Raw genomic sequence first — 17,754 nt, forward strand, 5'->3', positions numbered from 1 at the left:
TTTTTCTGAAACGATTTATTATTTCTTTAAACAAAAAAATAAGCAAAACAACCCAGAAGATGTTCTTTATCTGGATAAAATATTTCTAGCTGGAAAAACAATATACATGAACATCAAAAATATATTTCGAACAAATAAATGTAGTTTTATGTTGTGATCATCTAACGCAATAATTCAAATGACTGCCACTTGTAACAAAGTCAGATATGGCAATCAGGATGTAATTCAAAAGTTCAGCAACGCAAGACTCGCATTCCTCAGAAAAAAAATATAATCTTTACAGCAAAATATTGAAAGCTATATCACATTAGGAAAAAGGGCATTCTTGGAGGCGCTACTTTGGGATGAGGCACTGCATCGTATGTTTTAAACTCCGGTTTCAAATCGGGGGCTGTTAGTTTAACAAAAGCTGCTTTGTTGCCCATTTGGTCAATGTAGTTGGGAGCCGAAAACACTGTTATACACTTGCCCCCGTGAGCGACCTCGTAACCTTCCATCTTGACCTCATGACTTCTGATGATATACTTCAAATTATTCTCCTTCAGAAAGCGTTCCGTGACATCGGGGCCAAAATGACAGCCGACGCCTCGTTTGCTGGGAGCCCGGCCTTTCATTGACTGTGGGTCGCTCCAGAGAAGATCGCACATTATCCCAGATTCGGGCGGTTGTCTGTTTCGATCTGTCTTTGCGATGTCGTCTAATGTTACGCCGTCTTCGGCAAAAAGACCACCGTGCATGATTAGAACCTGAAACATCGTGAACTTGCATCTGATTGGAAACCTCTTGAGAAACAACCGATCACCAAATGTGTAAAACGCCATGCCAACTTTTTGAAAACAGTTGTCTTGTTAAAAATTAAGTCAACAAAAAACTTGTCGACGCTAATTCGAAAGACTGTCACAATTTTAGTTTGTACTAAGCTGTAGAAACGAAACTTATGCTATTCAATTTAAAAAAACTCGGAAGAAACTCATTCAAGAAACACAAACTTAAGAGCACAGTTATCATTGAAAAGAATTCTCAGCCAAAAAAAATTTTAACCAATTTTGGCGAGACTTGCTCAAGCTTCAAGAACAATTATTAACAGCTTCTTTTTTTGAACCCTGCCGATTGATCTATAATGTTAACTATAAAATGTAAATGGTATTTACTTGATTGTTGATGCAGTGCGCGAGTGGAAGAAGACAGTATACTTCTGTGAATAGTTTGAACATCTGAGAGGAGTACTTGGTGCCGACCTCCGTCTCAAACCCATACATGTTGTTCATCGTCAGACTCTCGTGGTTTCCCCTGGCCAGATATACGTGCTTAGGGTACAACACCTAAACAGACCCCTAAGCTGAAGTGATTTACACATAGTCAACATTCGTCTTATTATGATGATACTTCTCAGAAGAATTAGTTTATACAAGATTACTGCAATCAATTAGGCAAATACTTTGTGGCTATTCTAAAACAAAAACTTCAATAATTCGGCAGGCAAACATGTGCCGCTTTCAATTATTTGTCAGAAATCGTCAATAAATCATTTCTAACTTTCTGTACCCAGCCAAAAATGACTATTTTATATTATGATCTAAATATTAAATTAGCATGATTGGAAAATGTGGTATAGTTATACAAAACAATCTCCACGCCATACAAAAACGTGTCTATATCAAGGCTCAGAAGTCTGTTTATTAAGACAACGGCCTGGACAAAATAACATTTAAGTTTATACGCTGAAGTTTCATTCACTCGAGGGCTTTTTCGTACTACAATTCTCCTGAAAAAAATGCATAGCAAAAAGTTCTCTGTGATCGGATAGTTTGCAGTCATGCACCACTATGGTTAGTTTAAAAACCCACCTTGAAAGAGAATAGAGTCATGACTACTTCTACTGAGAAACTGCCCCTGTCCACGAAGTCTCCATTGAATAAGTATGGATTTGTCTCGGAGGGGACTCCATTGATGTCGAAGATATTGAGGAGGTCATAGAACTGTCCGTGTATGTCCCCACACACTGTGATCTGGTTTTTGTCCTCGATATTAACTCGAACTAACGTCTCTTCTTTTTCAAACATGTTTTTGATTTCGAGCAGAATTCTGTACGCGTACTTTCTGTGCAAAACCTGAAAATTTTTCAAGTGTAACAGTTTCATTTGCCGCTGAATGCTATGCACATAAAAGACAGACAAAATTTACGCAGCATCTAGCATATTAAAATTGTATGATATTATGATGAACAACTACCTTCTGGCTTTTAAGGTATGGAAGCAGTTGTTCTGTAAACTCTTTCGTGACGCATCCGTCCTCATCCAGCGATGGCCCCGTGTAGGAGTCTTCGATGACCATCGAATCCAAGTCGATAGTCTCGACTACACTCTCCTTGTCATCAACAGCGATTGCCTTTTCGAAAGCAATCTTCCTAACAATTTTCTCACACTCTTTGAACCTCTTCTGTGCGTCAGCATCTGATGGCTTAGCCTTGGCAACACTTTCGAAATCTTTCAGAGCTACTTTGAATTTACCAATTGCAAAATTTGCACTGGCTCTTCTGTAGTAGGCTTTTATGTACCCTGAGTTGAGCTCTATTGATTTCGTAGCGTCTGCCAGTGAGTACCCATAGCTCTCCATTTTGAGATGAGCGAAGCTTCTGTTACTGTATAGAATGGCATTTTCTGGATCAATTTCAATAGCTGATGTGTATAGTTCGATGGCTTTATCAAATTGACCCTGTGAAAAACAAGTGTTCGCTTCCTTTTTGATAGTTTCAGATTCTGTCACAGGATCCCCGCTATCGCCCATAATTTCCTGAAAATTAAGAAAATATATAGTTCCACTTTAACTCCAGTTAAAATCCGATCAAAAAGGACCTCTGATTACCAGCGTTTATTCCCTAGTTCTTTAAAATAAAGTTGCATGAAGGTTAAATGCGTTTAGATTAAAAAAACGAGCCAGCCACTAAAAGTCAATTGTAGGTATTCTCATAAACAGTACTGTCTTCTTAGTTTAGGGTTTACTATCGACAAATTAAAACAAACTGAACTCAAGAATCAAACAAACATTGCACACTATCATATTGCTAAATAGAAGACACCGGTTAGATTGCACGAAAAACAAATTACAAGCATCGTTGTCATGATGTTCATTTTGTATAGATTAGAAGTCTTCATCGACGCTGAACACAAATTGTTTCTTCGATGAGCTTCCCACTGAGTTCATCACACCCGCCTTCTGATATTCACCGACTCTCTTCTCGAAGAAGTTGGTTTTGCCTTCCAGGTTGATCATGTCCATAAAAGGAAACGGGTTCTCCCGGTTCCAAATCTTTTCACAGTTCAACTCAACCAAAAGTCGGTCAGCGACAAACTCGATGTACTCACACATCAAATTTCCATTCATTCCAATGAGGTTAACCGGAAGTGCATCTGTCAAAAACTCTTGTTCGATTTTTACAGCATCCTTTATGATTTCCTTGATCCTGGCTTCCGACGGCTTATTAACCAGATGCTTGAACATCAAACAGGCAAAATCAGTATGCAGCCCCTCGTCACGGCTGATCAACTCGTTCGAAAAAGTTAATCCTGGCATGACACCCCTCTTTTTCAGCCAGAAAATTGCTGCAAATGAACCTGAGAAAAAGATCCCCTCCACGGACGCAAAGGCAACTATCCTTTCTCCGTAAGTTGCATCATCACTATTAATCCAGTTTAGTGCCCAGTCTGCTTTCTTCTTGACTGCGGGCATGTTTTCCAAGGCATTGAACAGATAATCGCGCTCTTTAGGATCTCTGATGTATGTGTCAATCAACAGAGAATACATCTCAGAGTGAATATTCTCAATGGCAACTTGGAACCCATAGAAACTCCTTGCCTCTGGGATCTGAACTTCCTGGCCAAATCGCTCAACAAGATTTTCATTCACAATTCCATCACTGGCAGCAAAGAAAGCCAAAACATGTTTGATGAAATGATGTTCATTTGGCTTCAACTTTTCCCAGTCATCCATGTCCTTCGATAGATCAACCTCTTCAACAGTCCAAAAACTAGCTACAGCTTTTTTGTACATTTGCCAGATATCTGGATATTCGATAGGGAACATGACATACTTTCGCGGGTTTTCTCTCAAAAGAGGCTCGGCTTCAATATACTTGCTGTGATCTGTTTTGGACGTGACAACGGTAGCATTTTTAGAAGTAGTTTCTCGAAGCGAAACATTTTCAAGTTGACCAGTAATTTCTCCCAGAACCATAGCGAATCAGCAAAACAAGAATCTGAAAAATATTTTTGATAAAAGCAATGGTTATTTGTTATATGGCAAAAGGAGAACATTCAAGAGCCAAACTGGAGACAAAAAGTGCTGCACACTAAATTAATGTGCCAGTGTGGTATCAATGTGCCAGTTGCCCATTTAAGCCAGTCATAATTTCACGTTGCCTTGTAGAGCAGTTTGAGAGCATGGTCACAAAAAAGATATTGAAAATTGAATTTTTTTTGTAAAATGTCCCACCCCCATTTTTGATGGTTGAAGTCAGGACCAGTGGTAATAACCAGGACTTATTCTCGCATGATAAGAGAAAAATACGACTCAAAGAGGTTGCAACAACGACGAAACGAATGCATTAGTTGCATTTTGTATTGCAATCTCTTGGATGCTTTATTCCAATCCTCCCAATGATCCTGAAAACAGTTTGAAATTCCTGGTGTTACGACCTTTGATTTAAACTTTTAGTACACTTGTTATTGAGGATTTATTCTTCTTATCTTGCTTTTCTGCCTTGCATCGTCTAAATATCCTAATTTGAATTTTTCTCCGTTACCCAGTTTTTTTTTCCGTTACTAAGTCAAGCTCTTCAAGACAGTTTTTCCTTAAATGGAAGAAAAATGATGAACGTCGTATTTAAAGAACGTCACTCGATCGCTTTACTCGCTGGATATAAGGCTGGAGGCACTAAAATTTCAAGCCTTTTTTCTCAACAACGGGACAATTTTTCAAAAAATTTATTATTTTAATTCGATTCACGGCTGAAAGCGCTTACATTTGATATATCACCCGACCCATTCCGATGATTGATTGTGGAATCTGACTTTTCGCTCGAAACAAAAGAAACAGAAGGTTAAAAACTAAAGCACACAATAATACAAAAAGCCTTCCCATTTTTGTGTTCAAAAAAACTAAAAAGATTTCAACCTCCAAGTCTACTTTCGAATTACTTTTAGACAGGATTATCAAACCTAAGTGAATATCAGCCGCGGTGGTAGTCTTAAGAATACTGCAATAATACAAATTAGGAGACAAGCGTGGATATGCATAAATAATGTATTTTTCGATGACTGTAACAAATGAATGGTGATTTGATTTATACAAATTGCGCGTAAAGTTAAAAAAATACGAAACTTCAGAGACTTTTATTTCAGTTATCATGAAGAAAAAAATTATCAGGGAAAAACTGCTTCATTTGCCGCGACAATCAAACATTGCCACCTCCATTTATTGTTCAATCCGTTTCCTTTTTAGATAGACATGAAAATTGCGTTGACGAGAAAAAAGATGGGTGTCGTTTTGTTGAATGGGTATGTTGCGAGAAAGGTCAAAATTTAGGTAGAAGGCAGCAAACAAGATCAAACTCGATGATCGTACTGACCTCAGGCTGTTGGAGGTGGTTGATGCAGCCCCTCATCTTGTGTTGAAGAAGACGAGGGATCGGAAAAATTCAAATTGGAAGTTTAGAAAAGGTTCTTTTGAGAAGAGTATGAGGAAAACCAGCTGGATGACTGGCTATTAGTTTTCAATTTGGTTTTTCATTTCTTTAGTTGATATAGCTCATGGTTTTTTATCGTCTTTGTAGGCAAATTCCACAAATGTAAAAAAAACTACGCTCTGTGGCCTATCTTTTCCGGCATATACAATTTGAAATGGCTTTGATAAAGGCGGTTTATCACCTTTAGATTTGTATACAGGAGCTCTTTTGACATTTCGTTTTTCTAAACAGTTTTTCTTGCATGATGCATCAAGAGATGGTCAATTGTCATAATGTTTTTCAACATTCTTCAGTTTTTGACGAAATATCCACGTAAATTGCTATAATAGAAAAGCAAATTAAAACAACCATGTGAAACTTGCGTAATTGATTGGACTTCTAGTACTACTTTAGTCCGGCAAAGTTGATATCAGCATTGAAGAATAGTGGTGATGGATCGACTCTTTCACCTGTGTAACCTCCCTTTAGCTGATTCATTGCTCTGCTATGAAAGTTGTAGTTAAAGATAGCATTTGCTGATAACTGGTCGTGACACCGCCTTGACTGATATGACCCAGCCTTGCTGTCTATTGCGAGCGAGAATGCATTGACTACGGTAAAACACAGTTCTCGCACAATGAATCCGAAACTTTCCATTTTTGTTCAGGCAGTAGGCTGCTGAGAGTAGCCCAAAATGAAAATCGTTCTCTGTCCGACGTCTAGTCCTGATGGCATTTGCTGCTTGCCTGCTTTCCTCCCCACTTGCTGCTCTAGAGCACAAGAAGGTTTCCTTGGGTAACAGTTAAAGCTCGTTCTTTATTCGCTCTGAGCTTTTTAGGTTTTGAAACATACACTTGTTACTGTTGGTCAAAATGTACGTTCTGCTGTGGGTGTTGGTGGTGGTTTCAACTGCCAGCATCTAATGAACATTAGCAATGAGGTTGACCCCACATTTGATTGTCAACTCAGATTTGATATGATCTAAACTCATAAAATTGCTGACAGGTGTTGACATCTATCAAGAATTGCAAACATTTTAGTGAATTGACTTCAAACACATCCAGGGAGTTGACAACTGAGAACCATTAAGCAAAGCTCAAATCATGGAATGCAATCTCTCTTCCTCAGTGCTACTTGTGACTTGGCTGCTAGCAATGAAAAGTTTAATCCTGCTTCTGGAACTGTCCTAGCAAATTAGGCTGCTCTATAAGCCATATCTGATGCATCACAGAAAAAATGAAGACTGAATATCTAAAAAGCTATAAAAATATCTATTTCTAGGTACTGACGAACAGCCCAGGGAAGCTCGAAGATTTAAGTTGATACCACGTGTTGGAATTGATTCGCTATAAGTGGCACCAAGATCGACATTTTGTTTCAAATCTCTATCCCATGTTGTCGGAACAAATTTTTGACACTATTGTTACAATGGCTGCAAGTCCAAAGGATCAATTTTTGTTCCAAGCTTCTGCCTAGAATGCTGAGAGTGACTCTGGTAAAGCTTTCGATCATAGTTAACGAGTTGTTTTGAACCAATAGATAGATTGTAGTTGTTTTTTCTCCCATTTCAGCGCTGCTGGTCAGAGATTGTCGCTGGAGCCTTGTTTGTTTGTACTTAAAAATTAACAAATTTGGAGAAAACTTTGTTCTTTTTGTTTGTAACATCTCTTGGTACAGTTAAAAAACATTGGTTTTTTGAAGGGTTGAGTTTTGAAATTTCATAATTGAAAAATTCCGTCGAAATTAACCGCATGACGGCTTAGGTGATTTTAGCCTTATATTTGAAAAATTTTTGTGGGAACTTTCTGAATGATTTATTTATTGGGGTAAGCCAGTTAAGCGTGCTGTTAACAAGATGGTTATCGAAAGACTAAACTTTGATTTTTCGGTTGGAAAACGTTGCTCAAAACTGACCAATTTTTGGGTTGAAACGAATGCCAAATTTTGAACATCGATTGTTAGACTCTGTTTCATGCATACTCATGTTTGAGCAATTATGTTGAACTTGACTATTTTTGGGTTGTCCCTTGTTTTCAATTTCAGCATTCCACAAGTATCATCCAGAAAAACTCAAAGTTGGGAACGTGACCTCGTGCTAACTTTTTAACAATACAATTTTTGGCAAAAACAACAGCACAACCTCTTACTTCCCGGAGCTCCTGCTTCCTTGTCATCTGCTGGGCTGTCACTTGCTTCAAAATCAACAAACGAGATTTTGACTGGCTTGACTAGGTAAGCTCTCCGTAATTGGACAACCTTGTAGGCTCCACAGATTCCAATTCAACTATACACTGATACTTGAAACTATTACAAAGTATACACTCATTGAGTTCAAATGTTTTGACGCTGGGATCATATTCTGCGACAAATTTCTTCTGTTTTATGCAGTTTGGCAAGTTTATCATTCATTAAATGAAAAAGCCTTTTTACAAAATTTTCGGAAAACTGGCACAATCTGATAAACTTTTCCTTAGTATCTCTACCATCGGTGTAGTCATCTACAAAGAAAGACACATGAAGTGCTATCTTTGTTCGTTCAATGACTCTGCCTTCTGCCAACTGCCCCCTTTTGAGCTGTAGTAGGTTTTCGTCATTGGGTCGCAGTGGATCCGGACAAGTATGTTGAAGAGTCTGGTTGCGCCCCAATGACGAAAACCGGCAAACATTAGCTCAATAATATTCTCAAAAAGTAAGAGCTGATCCATCGAAAACAGTTTTACAATAAGTTGCTGTTGATTCTGATCGCAAACTGCTTGACGAACTATTTCCTAACTGTCTGAAACTGAACCAAAGCAGCTGCTTTCTCAATTTAGCCAGTGTGAGTAACATCCTGAATCTTGATTTAATTTTAAAATTCACAATTTTGTCGTAGCTTTTTTCCTTTATAAACGAACTGTCAAAAAATCGAACGAGCTTTGCATGTTGGGTGGCCAAATTTGGGCAACCGTTCATGGCTTAACTCGTGTTAGACTCCCTTAATTTGTTGATAAGCAATTTAACTATAACCCGTTCAAGTGGGTCATACGTACTTGTCTGATCAAGCTGTCGGAAGTACTCAAGCGCGATGCTAAGTTGACAATAATTTCAAGTGAATTGACGGAATAACTACTGACTGAAATTGATTCTAAACCAAAAGAAACAGATAAAAAAACAATCTCAAACTAAAACGTTTTGTTACCAAAACGATAAGCGATTTAGCCCTTCATGAACAGATAGACTGGATCCCTACGACGCCAGCAGCGCCCCCTTCCAGCTTCCTCACCTTCAACCATTTTGACCATTAGCGTATTTCCACTCGCCCATTTTCAGGGCAACTGACTTTATTAACCTAATCTATATTGAAGACTCTGACAGCAATACCTCAGGTAATTACCAAAAATTAAGGTCAACCCCTTGATCCCTATTCATCAACCACCCAAACCCCAACGCCAGAGAAACTCATTGACTCTGAAACTTCTCCAGAACAAACACAGCTGTAGAGACCCTAACTATCCGTCCCAAAAAAAAAATTCTGTTTTCTCAACTCAAAACAGCCGACTCAACTTCTTTCGACACTCCCACTGCTTCACATCAAAGACATTGTATAATTAAAACTTAGTATTGAAATATCAATTGCAAATCATAAAACTACAACTAACAAATCTAACTAATTTACAACATCAACGTTACTCGCCCCGTTACTCGCAAAGATTTCAAACTACAATTAGAACACGTCAAGCCATACGACAAAATTATAATCGTCAAAATTATTCCAGTCAAGTCACCTAGTGGTCCGTTTCGATCCTTGTGACCCACTTTCCCACTCGACTGGTCACCTCTTCCAGTCAAGTCTCCTAGTGGTCCGGCTAGGTTGCAATCTATCTGAAAACCCTTAACAACGCCCCCCCACTCGGGCACCTTACTGAAGTCACTGGTTTAAATTGCTAGATTGATCGAAACGATCGGTGTTATAAAACAGTATGGGTATACTCACGTACGCAAGTCCATGTTATGGATTAAGTAAATACATTATTACGGAGCTTGAAAATGTACAAAGGCGTATAGTTAAATGGATAATTCCGCATATGGATTCGTACAAAGATCGGTTAATCGAAATTTCACTATTGCCACTGCCAATGTATATACAGATCAACAACCTTTTGTTGCTGTCAAAAATTTTATCGAAAAATTATGATGTTGACATGTTGAAAGTTCCATCGTATTCCTGTTCCTCGCGCGGTTGTATGTTTCAGCTCGAGAGGCCGAAAAAGAAATTTTTGGAGGACGAATTCTTTTACCAAACATGTCGGCTAGCGAATGTGATCAAAATTGACGTGAGAGAAACAAGCAGACTGAAGAAGCGAATATTGTGGTTATTTTGGAGAAAATTTGAGAAGGACTACGAACAAATGAACAAGTGCACATGGAGAATTGCTTGCGATTGCACAATGAATGACTGTAGAAGCAAAACTTCACTATAGAACGAAAAACTGAAAGGGGGAAACCCCTTGTGCTACGAGCACAAAAGCCCTACTACTACTACTACTACTACTATACTATTTAATTAATATAACGGTTTGATCCAAATGATCCGGTATCAAAGTCACTGTCTTTTCGTTTTATGGTTTTTTGTTCCTTTTTCTATACTTTTTTCTTGTTTTTGTTTCCCTAATTGCTGTAACATTCGTCTACTGCAGTCACACATGAGGCTTAAGAAAAATAGGCCCTATAACCACTGGCTCAAGGGTCAGGGACACCATCTCTTGTGTTTTTCTACCTCAAGAACGGTCGGAGCCAGTTCGGTTCGTTTGTGACATGAGACTACGACCCGTTACAGCTTAAAGGCTACTACTAAAATATCCCCCCACTCTAGAATTAGAAACGTCCCCATACTTAGGTCTCTAGATACCCAAAATACATGAACGCCGTTAAAAACCGGGTTGGAACAATCCGTTAAGTTACTTTTTATTAGACAGTGGAACTTTGATCCATTTCAGATGGATCAACCTAAAACTCGCCTTACCTCAACATCACAATTATAAAACACACTCTAGGAATTTAAATTAAGTACTCACATTGTAGCACGCTCAAGAACCAGGAAGTAAATAAGTCGGTAAACAACTCAAGAATTAATAAAGTAACTAATATGAGTTTAATGTCAGTCAGTTTTAACAACAAGAACAAGTTTTTACTCTAGACTGCAAGTTCTCGTGAACCATTGGGACACTCTAGCTGTCCACCTTTCCACCGAAGGTTCACTCTGGTCCAGTCAATAATAGTATTCCAATCGTAATAATCCAACTCGAGGGAATGCTCTCGTCTCTGTCACAGATGGGACAGCTCTACTCTAGGTTATTATTGCTTTCGAAATTGCGAATAGCAATTTCCCACCAATTTTTCTAGCAACTTTCCCGCGATTGTTACTCAATTGTTCTGAAATTGTTCTGATCTCTTTTTCTGATTTTCAGTTCTCGCGAGAAAATCGTGCATGACAGGTTCCATTCGAAATTTTGAAAAATTAAATTTCACTCCAAAATCAAGTGTTTTTTTCTTCTCTCAAGGTCAAACTTCCAAATATGACCGACTGGCACATACTCCCCGGACTCGAGATCGATGTCCTCATCGCGCGCTGTCTTCTGCCAGTGAGTCCCAGAAAAACCGAGTGTTGCTCAAGATACAGTGCCAGTGGTCATTTACAGAAGTTTGCAGCAGATTTAAGCTTATCTACACCCCAAAATTCACAGCCATTTAAAATTTTCACGCTATTGCTAAACAGCAACCAAAATCTGCATACACCTGCACCCTTGAACTTTCGCTTTTCAAGCCAATCATTTTAAAATCTCTTTTGTCCTATTCAATCAGGAAATTGTCATGCAGCATTTCGATTTATATAATAAATATAGTATATTAGTAACAATATTTGCTTTGTTAAAATTTCTTTTTCGTGAATCCAAGTTTCACTCGGATCCACGCTCAAGCCCCCCTTCCCTCTCAAGACTCAAGATCCATCCGATTTGCCCATTCATCTCGTACTCTTCGCCTTGGAGGTACTGCATCCTGAAGTGCTAGATGCGGCAAACTGTCTCAACAGTTCCTCTTCATCATCGGGACTAATCACAATCTCCTCCCAAGCCTTCAGCTGTTCATAGGATCGCATCCATTCTCTCTGCTCCTGCAATCTCTTTGCTTGGTTGGGTAGTGTCTTCACCCTAGCTTCTCGGTTCAAGCAAAAGGAGTTGTGCAGGCTCAAGCTCACGTTCTTCGCCAGGTCTTCCTCTAGTATCGACTCCCTCGCTTTGGTATTGTCTCTAGACATCTTCCCCACTCTTTTCCATCCCGTCGTGATCGCATTACGATGGGTTAGCAGGGGTCTCTTGAAAGCTTCCGGCCCAATCTCGGCCTGGAACTGTCGATACTCTTTTTGATGTTTTCTCATGTGATCTTTCGTTGTCATGTACAACCAAGACGTCAGCGTCGCCCGAAACCATGGAAAGTACCTCAAGCGACTCCATACGTACCTGACTTCCGTCGGTATGGCGAATACTTTGCACGCAGTCTCAAACAACTCGAGTCTCCTGCTGTAGTCTATCGCGTATATTGACTCAGCCGTTGGCTTCGTCGCCTCCCGATACTTCGTTATATTCTCTTCTATCCATCTCAGAGCTAACATCGTACTCACTACTAAGAGCGTCACCTTCTGCCGGTGATCCGGTAGTCCGATCGACCGAATCTCTTCCACATCCCACACCAGGCAAAGGTTCTTGTGATCTGGATACCACACCGTTTGTGCCAAACAGTGGCATGGGCATTCCCCATGAGAGATCTCAATGCTCCTGAGATTACGCTCCCCTGAGGCTTCCAAGAGAGGCTCAAGCTCCATCATTTTCTCGTGCATCGTGTCGTTGTCTTCCAGGTTCGGAGTACTTCCCACAGGTTTCCCGATCACGTTTTGTCTCTCGTGATCGCTCGTGTTTTCTCTTTCCAACTTCAGAAGATCTTCTCCCCAGATTTCGCTTAAGTCATCTCTCAATTCTTTTGGTACTGTCCCTTTGATTTTTCTCAACAACTTGTGCGAGTGATGCGACATCCGAGCCAACCTCACGCACTTGGGCACTGAGAAGGCCTTGTCCACCAGTATTCTCTGGCTGGACACTTCCACCATCGCCATGTGTAGCGGGTAGTGACTTCCGCACAAGTTGGCCATCATTGACCCTATCAGCGATTTCGCGTTCAATGGCAAGCCATAAGCTTCGCTCATGGGAAATCCCATTTCCGCCTCAAGACCAACCTTCCAGCTCCGGATGTGTTTTTGAGTCACCTGCAACACCCCGGGCCATGATTCTACGCTCAACGCCGTCACTAAATGATGTTCAGACTCCAGTCTCTCCAGTGCCTGCAGACCACACATTCTCGAGAAGAATCCGAGAGCTGTCGCTATATTCACCGTGGTTCTCGCGTAACATTCCGCTATTATTTGCACTTCACTTTTCTCCCTTTCTGTGATGTCTTCGAACCAAGTGACCAGGTCTTCTTTTTGAAACGACAGTATTCTGACGCATGACCGTCCATCGCAGATGTGCTCTCCGTTCCCACACGTCGAATCCAGACAGCTACCCGGCTCCAATTTCTTTGCTGACCCGGGGTCGCTCGTCCTTTCGCTTGGCTCTTGCATCTGGGGCGTGATTAGCTTATGTAGCACACTCAACTTCGCCAGATCTTCATCTTCCGTTGGTGCTAACCTCACTCGCTCTGTGGTTTCCTCGATTAGACTTGCATGGGGATGTGGACACCAGGAGGGTCTTAGTAGCTTCCATATCACTCCCAAGTTCGTGGTTAACAAGCCATTTCCACCGCCCATGTTCACTTCAACTCTCTTGTTTGAGCGCGGTATGCTTATCACCTCTGGTGTTTTCTCAAGAATCAGGCCCAGGCTCGGCCCCTCTTTTTCCACCGCGTCTATTTCCATTATTCTTTCTGTCCAAAACTTCAGTAGCTCCGCTACCTCATGGTTTCTGTGGGCTCCTCCAGCTTCCGAGTCTAAGAAGGGATTGTAGGCTATTCCCATCACTCCAGACACATATTGGTATTCCCCCTTCTCACTGAGTCTCGAGTACTGTTCTGACGAGGCCAGGTTACGGTGAACATCATGTTCTTCCTCGAACTTCTTATTAGAGAACCTCCGTACCTCGTCCAGCTTTCGATGGTTCTCTAAGGATAGTCTGGAACCATCTTCTTTCTCTATTCCTGTACTCTGATATACGTTCAAGATGATCGTTGAGACTCTTCTCTCCATGGTTTTACTTCCACTTGCTCTCTGGTGGCATGCCAGGATGGTGCTATCAGACATCATTGACATTGTCCATCTCAAGAAACATGTGGCATCTTTTCTTCTAGCCAGGCTCAAGCCTGAATTGTCCCTGGCCACGTGTTGCATCAGTGCCTGATACACCTCTAGCTTCTTGCTTCCCAACTTCAGCCTGTCATACGAGGTCAATGTCTCCAACTCTATTCCCACCAGAATCCAGGTGAACATTAATTGTCCCGCAGTTCTAACGAAGGGATTCGCCATTAGTGGCGGTGCTGATGAGGATGTCCTCATCGCCTCTTCAAAATGATCCTTCAACAAACTCTGCCAGGACCTCTTCAGATGACTTGCCATCTCTATCTTGTTAACCTCGGCTTTTTGCTGGGTGGCCCAATTGCGTCGCCTGCGAGCTATTCCACTGTCCAACTTCTTCAAGCAGTCCTCCATTTCCTTCAATGTTTCGAGGGCCACCCACCACGTCCGGGAAGTGTTCCTCGTCTTGTTCCTCTCCAATGGATCACTCGTCACTTGTTTGCCCATGTCCTGATGTGCCTTCGAGATCCATTCTTTGCCGATCTCCACTTCCCCTACCTGTCCGTTCGTTGAACCTCTCTTCACGTTTACCTTCTGAGGCTTGAATTCTTCTTCTGACGTCGAACTGGTGGAAACCTCTATTTCCTTTTCTACTTCAAGTGGTTTCCTGAGCTCCGAGCTGTTCTTGTATGCCGCCGTCTTGCATCGGGCCAAAACGATGGGCGCCGTCTCTCTCAAGTTTCCTTCCGAAACAGCATCCACTGAAGGACTACCCCATCCTTCCACTTCTCTCTTCCTCTTGCTAGTCTTCACATCTCTGCTCGAGGGTGTTGTGGCTATCATCATTGATTCGACCTCTCCATCCACTCCTTCCAACTCTTGCCTCCCCCCTGCTCGAGCCTTAAGGATATTAGTACTTTTAATCATATTACTAGTCCCAACCTTATCCCTCTTTATATCATCAACCATTTTATCCACAGTTTTTTGTTTCAGAGTAGAGCTGTCCTCACATTTCTCTTTTCTAGTCTTCGATCGTGCGTTCCTCAGCTCCACTAGCTTGTTCAGCAGCTCTTTTCTTGCTTTCTCATCCAGGCCCGTTCCTATCAGGAGCGGTTCCCCGAATCTCACTACTGCGTCCCACAGTTCCTTCTTGAACTTGTCCAGCGTCGTCTCGCTGCCCACTTCTCGATTGAATTCCCCCAGGAATTCCTGCCAAGCGTCATCCTCGAGAGATCCCAAGAATATGTCCCTGTTCCCTTCGAACGTGTTCTTCTCCCTTTCCTCCGAGCTCAAGAGTAACATCCCCATATTGAAGGTCTCACCTGCCAATGGCAACTCTAGGTTCTTCCGCGGGGACGGGTTCAGAGGTGGTGTGGCAGTATCTGCCCAATTCTCTTCGCTCAAGTCTTTCAACAGCTCTTGAGTGGTGAGTTCCTCCCCTGATGGCCCTGGTTCAGGTGTATTCCTCACCTCCATGTCTTCTCCAGCTTCACTGAGAGTTTCATCCATACTCTCTTCCTCTGATTCATTTCTTCTTCTCTCGAGAATTCTTTTGAATCGATCCTCAACGGGTCCACTCCTCTTGTCTCCAGGCGTGTCTACAGACAGTGGTGACGGTGTCGTAGGATCCAGCTTTTTATATTCCGTCAGGGCTACATGCAGTTGACCTGCTGCATCTAGTTCTGTTCCCTCCTGTGTCACTTCTACTTGTTCCAAGCCATAGGGTGCCTTGTATTTTCTCGTGGCAAATTTCATTTCGTCCACCAATGCGACGTGTCCCTCCATCACGATCATCCTGCCATCATCCCATATGGGTAGCATATTCTCAAGTCCTTCCTTCTCAAGAGTCCTCAAGACTTTCCGCACCTCATATCCAGGGGGCTGCGAACCTCTACTCTTTTTCGCTTGCGTCGTCCACGAATTTACCTTCCTCTCGCTGGTGTGGAAGTAGACTGCCGCCGTGTAGCCGATGAACAGGGGATCCCAGCCATCCGTGAAATGCCTCTGCGTTTCCTCCGTCATCATCTTCGCCATTATGGAGGGAACCACCAAGGGACTATTCATTCCCAAGGTCATCCTCCTGACTGTCGGGAACTCAGGCATGGTGGCTGGTAGGATTTCTTTCTCCATTATGGCCTTCAGCTCCCTCTTGACTAGCGCAAAGCACTCCTTCCAGGCGGGGATTCTCAAGACTTCTCGTCCGTTGGCCGTCAATGGGTTTAGGTTCCAAAACTTTGGATACATTTCAATGGGGCCCTCTCGCTTGCCTCCCATTCTACATTGCATTTGTCCCCTGAAGTTGCACACCATCATCTCGGCATCTTTCACTTTTCCGAAGAGTACCGTGTTGCTCATACGCGCCCTGAGCACCTCCTGCTGACACCAATTCAGCGCTGTACCATCCAGTACGCTGATGAGACTCAAGTGCGTCACCGAGTGACGATACGTTATCACCAGGGGGTCTGGAAACGCGTACGTCACTGCTGGACCATAGATGCAGGTCACCACCTCCTCTAGACCTCGGATTATCCCCATTGGGTCCGACCTCATTGCCAGGCACAGGTCCGTCAACAGAGGCATCCCTCTGTTCGCCTTCTCCCATTCTTCTCTCGAGGTTGGGTTCTCATCTTCACCCGTCATGTATCGATTCTGCATCATGAGGTATTGCACCAGCAGTGTCTTCAACCCTGCGGCACACTTGTAGGAGCTGGTTTCAATGCTCGTGTGGACTCTCCCCATAGACAGAGGTTCTCCATATTCCATTAACCGATGAAACGATACCAATTCCCCATGGGTCAAGAGTACTAGTGCCAGATACCCATCAACTCGAAGTGTCTCCACTCCTCGACTAAACATGTATGCTGGGCCCATGTTGAACAAGTATCTGGGGTAAACCAAATACAGGGCCAAGAGCAGGCTGATGGACATGCCCAGTATCTCCTGTACGAAGGCTCCGAAGATAGTCGCAGTGGTGCCGAACACTCCTGCCAAGAATTCTCTCTCCCAGCAAGGACTCAAGAACTTGAGAATCTCGTAATCTCTCCTAGTCTTCAATTCGCCGTTGGCGTGCTCTCTCCAAAATCCTCCAATCGTCACTTCATTGGCGGCCGAGACAAATCTAACCACCGTCATGTCTCTCGTTTCAGCTAGCTCCAGTTGCTTCTCTAGAAAACTCCAGATTTGTTTCACGAGGAGTGGTGCTTCCTCCCTCGTCTTATTCGTGACGTTCTCCAGCCTTGGTGTCAGGAATGGCCACCAGCCGTTCTCTTGAGTCAAGCGATATTTCATCGATTCTAACTGTTTCTCCGTCTCGACCACATTTCTTCTCTCGTTGCTGGGACCTCTAGTCCTGCTGGTGGAATTTGCGACTTTCACATCCATACTCCGGAACCACAGGCTGGCCGTCAACTGGTTTATCGCCGGGTGGTCGTCCCCGATGACTGGGCTGAACTTGAGTTGTCTAGCAAAGTTCGATATCTCTAGCAAGAGTACCTCATCCAATACAATCAGGACGTCGGCCAGTCCGTAAAAGCCCCTCAGTGCATGAGATATGTCAGCCCATGCCGCCGGCAATTCTGATTTGTAAAGCCTCAAGTTCAATGGCTCCAGCTCTCGATTGGGGGCTGCCATCAGAATCCGCCATTCACTCCCTTCTGCTATCAGGATCAAGACCGCGTACACGAATTGTAGGGCGGGTGGCATATTTGCGTATCCT

At 42.5% G+C, this 17,754-nt stretch overlaps 2 protein-coding genes across 2 annotated transcripts; both read right to left on the bottom strand.

Moving 5' to 3' along the window:
• Positions 1-105: 105 nt before the first annotated feature.
• Positions 106-2,789, bottom strand: LOC134842126 (serine/threonine-protein phosphatase 5-like). Its single transcript, XM_063858324.1, has 4 exons — positions 2,233-2,789; positions 1,848-2,111; positions 1,152-1,322; positions 106-746 (listed from the first exon to the last, which is right to left on the bottom strand). Exons 1-4 carry the CDS (start codon positions 2,785-2,787, stop codon positions 303-305), a joined length of 1,434 nt encoding a protein of 477 aa, XP_063714394.1. The 5' UTR covers positions 2,788-2,789; the 3' UTR covers positions 106-302.
• Positions 2,790-2,936: 147 nt separating this feature from the next.
• On the bottom strand, positions 2,937-4,264 carry LOC134842451 (ribonucleoside-diphosphate reductase subunit M2-like). The gene has a single exon (XM_063858794.1). The coding sequence runs from the start codon at positions 4,231-4,233 to the stop codon at positions 3,142-3,144; it is 1,092 nt and encodes a 363-aa protein (XP_063714864.1). The 5' UTR covers positions 4,234-4,264; the 3' UTR covers positions 2,937-3,141.
• Positions 4,265-17,754: the final 13,490 nt, after the last annotated feature.

This window comes from Symsagittifera roscoffensis, chromosome 3 (assembly GCF_963678635.1).
Source record: "Symsagittifera roscoffensis chromosome 3, txSymRosc1.1, whole genome shotgun sequence".
Lineage (NCBI taxonomy): Eukaryota > Metazoa > Xenacoelomorpha > Acoela > Convolutidae > Symsagittifera > Symsagittifera roscoffensis.